General features: G+C 41.2%; 1 protein-coding gene across 1 annotated transcript; it reads left to right on the top strand.

Annotated features, from left to right (window-relative positions):
• Window positions 1-2,255: 2,255 nt before the first annotated feature.
• DPPA3 (developmental pluripotency associated 3) lies at window positions 2,256-6,123 on the top strand. The gene is made up of 4 exons (XM_060025934.1): window positions 2,256-2,337; window positions 4,414-4,649; window positions 5,032-5,070; window positions 5,986-6,123. Exons 1-4 carry the CDS (start codon window positions 2,256-2,258, stop codon window positions 6,121-6,123), a joined length of 495 nt encoding a protein of 164 aa, XP_059881917.1.
• The last annotated feature ends 627 nt before the right edge of the window (window positions 6,124-6,750 follow it).

The raw sequence follows: 6,750 nt of genomic DNA, 5'->3' as shown, positions 1-6,750 counted from the left end.
TCTAGGTTGGAAATCATTTTCCTTCAGAATTTGGAAGCTCCCTTGTCTTCCAGCATCCGGTATTGTTGAAGAATCTGAAGCCATCATATTTCCTGATCTTAGATTCTCATTATCTTATATTTTCTCTTCTATTTTATATCTGCTTCTGGTTTTGCCTTACCTACTAAGGGAATAGCTTTGATTTTATCTCCAGACCCTTCTTTTCTTGTTTCTGATCTCAAACTTCTGAATTCCAGGTAGTCTTGTTTTTTTGCTCTCTTGAGTTTTCCTTTTATTAAAAGAGCATCCTGTTTGTTTCAAAAATATTATATCTTCCCAGAAAAAAAAAGGTATTATATGATTAGTTTATCTCTGGAGAAATCAGTGATAGTTTTCATTATGAGTTCTTTTATAGTCTTTTTTCTAATTGCTTCATTCCACTTGGCTTTTTATCTCATATATCATACTATAAAGATGTTAACTAAAATGGTGTTATAATTTTAAAACACGGATTGTGTTTTCTGAATGCTCAGCTTCCGTCAAGTTTAAGCAAAGAGAAGCTCCACCATCATCTACGTCCCATACCTCCCTTGAGCTCTGGTTCTCTCACCTTTTTTCTTTTTTCTAAACTTTTTATTTTATATTGGAGTATAGCCGATTAACAATGTTGTGATAGTTTCAGGTGCACAGCAAAGCGACCCAGCCATACATATACATGTATCCATTCTAACCCCAAACTCCTCTCCCATCCAGGCTGCCACATAACATTGAGCAGAGTTCCCTGTGCTATACAGTAGATCCTTGTTGGTTATCCATTTTAAATATAGCAGTGTCTCACCTTTTTCTTAAATCTGGATTTCTTGAGCGAGAGTCTATGTTGGCCCTTTTCACAATCTCACCTCTTAATCTGATTTTTGCCCTCACTTCTCCAAGGGCTCTCTGAGACTGCTGTAGGAGAGGTCACCTGCCCCAAAGGGCATACAGCTGAGAGCAGAACCAAAGGAGTAGAACTTGCAGTCAGGAGTGCCAGAAAGAGTTGCTGCTACCGTTCTGAGCACAGGTGGAATCACTGGGGGGTGGCGACGACTTGTTAAGACAAGGACTGCTGGGCCCCAGTCTTTAATTCACTAGGCCTGGGTTGGAGTTCAACCATTTCTAATCATATCTAACAAGTTACCAGGTGCCGCTGATGCTGCCCGTCTTCAGGGCACACCTTTGACAACCCCTTAAATAAAGTGTTGTGACCTGACACGCATCTACAGCTACCCCTCATGCCCTACAAAAGTAGTTATTGATCCACACTTCAACTTTTGCTCTTTACTACAAACAAACAAGATTGCTTTTGGTATTTCTTCATAGTTTCCAGCTACGGGGGAGATGGGGAGGTTGCACATTGAATAGGAGACAGTAAAAAAGAAGAGTGGGGCTGCTGAGGACCTTCTCTCCCACCCTCAGCAGTTAATGTTAGGGCTCTGCCAGAATTCAATACAAGTTTATTTTGGGGGGTGGAGGAGGGGTGGGGGGGTAGCAATTTATAGATGTAGTTAATGTCAGTTGCTCACCAATCTTAAAGGCAATGAAATTGATAGTCTAGAAAACAAACTAAAATTAGATCCAAAATACACATTCATAAAATACCAAGTTTTAAACAGTTTATAACGGATCCTTTACTTCTCCTCTCCTTTGCCTTACTAGCATCCAAAGGTTTAAGATGAGTCAGGCAAAGAAAACTAAGGAAACCTGCCATTAACTTAATTGGGAGTTAATTTGCAGTTGGAGGGAAACTGCCCTCTCCTCCCTGTACTAGAACACTTAAAGCCCAGTTCACAAACCAGTAGCCATCTCCCGAAGTAGAGTTGGGGGGAAAAGAAGGATTTTTAAGGCAACCTCGGGAAGACACAACCACAGAGGCTCTTTATAAAATTTCCAGCCTACTTGACAGAGGGCATGATTATTTTAATACAGAGCAGATGAAGAATTATCCTATTAGTCCACTAATTGGACGACGCCCACCAACTTGCCTTATCCTTTTACTCGTTAGTCATTTACATTAAAACAGGCTGGCTGATTGGCTTATCTGTAGTTTTTAAGAGGAAACACAACCTAGACTTTTACGTTGGATTCTTCTCTCACCACGGTGTTAGCTTGGATTTTTCTCCCTCTTTCTTAGCCCTATAGTTCTCCCAGGCTACTCTGTAGCAATTTGAGTCTAAGGCATCACCTTCCACTGGAACCCAAAGGTCTAGGAGAAGCTTCAAGCTGTGACAAGACTCCCAATGGATTCATCTGAGGTTAACCCAACCTGGACCCTGGAGTCTCCTCAAATGTCCATCGATGAAAATTCCCAGGCAATTCCAGGTAAGCCAGACTTACCTGGGGTTCAGAAAGGTAAGAGGCTGCCTTCCTTTCTGTTATACTGACTTCAGTCTTTTACAGAGAAATGCAGTTAAGTAAACCTCTTCAGAGCGAGGAGAGCCAGGGAGTGTAGGGCCCTCCTCTAAAGAAAGAGAGGAGAAAGAAAGAGAGAAAGAGAAAGAAAAAAGAAAGGCAGGAAAAGAGGAGAAAAGTAGGAGGGGTGTGGAGCTGCATTGTTTGCTTACTATGCTCAGGAGTCTGTCAACCTTTTAAGGACATTTTCTGGGGAAGAGCAATCAGTTCTAGACGGTGGCTCACAGCGTCTTGTGCGATCAGTATTTCCATCAGCAATAGATTCCAATCAGGAATTGTAAAGGGAAAAGAATACAGGCAACCTAAACTTCGATTTGACCTAAAGGTTTTCTTAATTTCACCAACATTTCTGGGATTGGCTTTCCAGCTGAATTTACGCTTTGGGAATGTTAATAAAGAGGGAAATGGCTTTTCAGAGGAAATTGAAGGAAGGGGCGGGTTTGTAAAAGCCAGTGAGCGTGCTCTGTAATGTAAATAAGTAGTAGTAAGACTTACGATGGAGAGCTTAGAAACCGTGCTCCAGGAATACTGCTAATTAGGTTCCCTGCCTTCCAGGGTTCTTCCCAAATCATCTCTCCTTGGAGGCGCACAGGATCCCAGGCGTGGCCTCCCAGGCTTGGCCTCCCATGAAATCTTATTACCCTAACCTCGGGCGGGGAATGGGTGGTGTAGGGTGGCCGCAGACGACCTGGAGCCAACCAACACCCTCTGGGCAGCTAGGAAGTTGGGTGGGTCCTCGCTGGCATTATATTCTGCCCTCTGCCTCCGAGATCTAAACTGCCTCCCCTGCATCTTGAGGATAAGAACCCTGGTCAAAGGGAAAAACATTAATGAAGAGTATATAATACCGCCAGTTTCTCCCATTCCTTGAATCTGTCTTAGTGGAATCTTTATTTCCATGTGCACAAGTCCCTAGAAGTTGAATGGATCTTGACTCAATATCTAATACTCTCACGTACAGGGAAAATTAATGCTAACTGCCTTGTTGTATGAGATGTTTATGAAATTTACATGATTGTTCAGATGGGAAGAGGCAAGAGTGGGTGGGTGTTTTTGTTTTTGTTTTGTTGGTTGCTCTGTGCAGGGGAAGGATCTTAGTTCCCCGACAGGGATGGAACTAGTGTCCCCTGCACTGGGAGCGCAGCGCTTTCATCACTGAACCCCACCCCCACCCCACCCTGGGGAAGCCCCAAGAGTGAATGATTTCTCAAAATACTGCGTTTGAGTGGAAAGATCTAGCAGCATGAAAAAGCTGGGTAGAACTGGTGAGGGTAACAGCCACTTTGACATACTAGTTAAGGATAGGGGATTTGGGGAGAGGCTGTTATATTTGGGGTTTCTTTGTCTATTTCATAGATGTAGTTCATTTTCCAGAAAAAAAACAGGTTTTTTTATAATTTATAAAGGTGAACTGCTGGAACTTGTTACACTGAAACACTTTGACTTGCATTAGTGCTTTATGTCCCTGCATTTATATTAAAAATCACACAAATGAAAATGGAAAAACTGTCAATACCTGGTTTCTGTTCCATGTTTTTCCACTTGGAATCATACTTAAGTACCTTTTGACCCCATGGGAAAACATCTACCATTCAGAACTACCCATAACGGGAAGAAACCACTTTTTTTTTTCCCTTTTGCCACACCCCAGGGCATGTGGGATTTTAGTTCCCTGACCAGGGCTCTAACTGCGCGCCCTGCATTGGAAGCCCGGAGTCTTAACCACTGGACCACCGGGGAAGTCCCATAAAGAAAACAACTTTTTATTGTGAGAAGTGTTTCCCATTACAGTGGATTTTTAGGCTGCTCTCAGGGCATGCGGCATGCTAGTTAATGCCCGAGGTATCTGGGATCTTCACCCTGAGGAAACTTCCAGTGTCCGTTGTTGAGCTGCTTAAGAGCAGACCTAGTTTGAGCAAGAGATAAGTGGCTTCTGGATACTGCACTTCGCACTAATGGATCTTAAACTTTCCTTTTTTCTTTCAGTTGCCTCTGAACCTATGTCTGAAGTGTTAATAAAGGACCTCAGTAGATTGACGCTCAACCCTAGCATCCAATTGCCATTCATTCTACCAGAATGTCTACCTCAACCAACTGGGCGGTTACTTGGTGAAAACATACCCTATAGGAGAGGGGTGAGGACCGTGTTAACCGATCGGAGAGATAAGATGGAACGGCTGATTCAATCCATTAAAAAACGCTACGGCAAAGGAGTTCCTCGGGTGAGTTTCTGTGGTCTGGGTAGGCAGCACTGCCCCACTCTAGGGGTTGGGGGGCACTCACGTAAGTCAAGATGTAAATAGTGATGGGGTGGCAGGGAGGATTCCCCAGTGGTCCAGTGGTTAAGACTCCAAGCGCCCGCTTCCACTGCAGGGGGCAAGGGTTCGATCCCCGGTGGGGGACCGTGGGCCCTCCAAAAAATTAAATAATATAAATAGCAACGAGCAGCAGTGGTCACTCATCCACTGTACTCATGAGTGCGGGGTGTGAATAATACTTAGGGTTTTAAGACTCACCAACTCTTCTTATGTTAGATGGGTAGCATTAGTAATCCAAATTTTCCTTGATCGTTTGTAATATATGTATTTTTTTCTTCCCACGAAGTCTGACTCTGAAAGAGAACCATGGCAGAATGATGTTGAGGTAACTAGAAGTTCCCTTACTATACAAGTGGGTGGGTATGTGGTTTGGGGAGGGAGGAGGAAAGGCAAATTGGCTTGGACTTTCTCAATCCTCAGAAACTCTGGAGCAATCAGTTCATATTTGTGCTTTTTTAAAAAAATATATAAAGTCATATTTTCAAGCAGTTTTAGGTTTCCAGCAAAATTAAGCAGAAAGAACATATACTTCCTGAACCCACCCATTCATAGCCTACTCTGCTATCAACATCTTCCAGTTACGTGGTGTTACAGTGATGAACCTACATTGACACATTATTATCACCTAAAGTCTGTAGTTTCCATGAAGGTTCACTCTTGATGTTGTGCTGGTACTTTTTCACCTGCTGTCACAAACATGATATTCAATACCATGTAGTAAGAGGGCAAACACCTGAGCACAGAGTGTCCAGCAGCTGGTTGAGTGTCTCACGTTTAAGGTATTCAGAGAACTGACACTAGGTATATATTGATATATATGCATGTATGTGTGTGTGTGTGTGTGTGTGTGTGTGTGTGTGTGTGTGTGTGTAATTTTCCTTTTAAATTGAAGTATAGTTGAGATATATATATATAGTATTATAAATTACAGGTGTATGACAGAGTGATTCCGTTTTTAAAGGTTATACTCCATTTATAGTTGTACAGGAATATATTATTGACTGACAGTCAGTAGCTGTTAGCATTACAAAATGGCCATCTGGTATTCTTTGGCAGCCATACATTTCGATCCATTTTTCCCAAAGTTTTTTGGTTTTGACCTTTTTTTTAGTGTTCCGTATTCCAAAGTCTCTTCTAATAACCAACATTAGATTTGAGGGTTGTTAACGTCTCTTTGGTGTACAAGTACTTTTTTATTTTAAATTATTAACCAATTAATCCAATTCATTCTTTTTTCCAGACTCAATCAAGAGGGCAAAGATTTAGATGTAGCTGTCGTTTTTGCCGGTTTCATAGAGATCCTTCTGAGGATAATTATGAGAATTATTACAACAATAAGTATTACAGTAATTATGACACGGAGTCGAAGGAACCATAAACCTTATTCTTGTACTATTTTTTCGTCCTGGTAATTTTAGGATCATTATGAAGCTTGGGAAAGATTGTGTACCAATATTTTGATAATCTATAAGTTCTGTGTTGTCTTTTTTTCTTGCATCTCTTTTCTACCTTAATACAGTAACTTATAAGGAATCTATGTAGCTTGCATTTGAATGACTTGAATATATTTTAGTTCCACTTTGTGAAACAAATTAACTTGTGTGGAAGGAAAGTGAAGAATATAACGTTGGGTGGCTTGGCCACAGCATTGTTAGAACAGCACGTTGAATTGCAATAAAAATGTTTGATGTGCTGTTTCAATTTTCAGTAGCAAATAAATGTGTTTATAGAGGATCTTATTAAAATTTGAGACTTATTTGAGTACCTTTTAAAAAATTCTTATTTTAGACTTGTTTTTGCTGGCTATGTATTAAATGAGTAATACTTTTTCTCCATCACATTCCCAGGGTGTAAATATCTGGCATTCTAATATTTTGTGATATTGTCCTGTTGGGAAGGAAGTTTATACATTTGGGTAAGGTTAGAAAACAAGGGCACAGATATTTGCACATATTAACCTCCTGGAAGAAGTTATCAGTTGGTCTTGGTTGGAGGGAATTGAAAG

The sequence above is a fragment of the Delphinus delphis genome, chromosome 11 (assembly GCF_949987515.2).
Source record: "Delphinus delphis chromosome 11, mDelDel1.2, whole genome shotgun sequence".
NCBI lineage: Eukaryota > Metazoa > Chordata > Mammalia > Artiodactyla > Delphinidae > Delphinus > Delphinus delphis.
The sequence above is the reverse complement of the archived record's forward strand: the minus strand, read 5'-3'. Positions and strand labels throughout refer to the sequence as shown.

Excerpts from the sequence above, each read along its gene's own strand:
- DPPA3 (XM_060025934.1), top strand. The coding sequence starts at position 2,256 with ATGGATTCATCTGAGGTTAACCCAACCTGGACCCTGGAGTCTCCTCAA. Across the intron at positions 2,338-4,413 it reads AAATTCCCAGGCAATTCCAG|TTGCCTCTGAACCTATGTCT; the intron begins GTAAGCCAGACT and ends TTTTTCTTTCAG. Across the intron at positions 5,071-5,985 it reads CATGGCAGAATGATGTTGAG|ACTCAATCAAGAGGGCAAAG; the intron begins GTAACTAGAAGT and ends TCTTTTTTCCAG.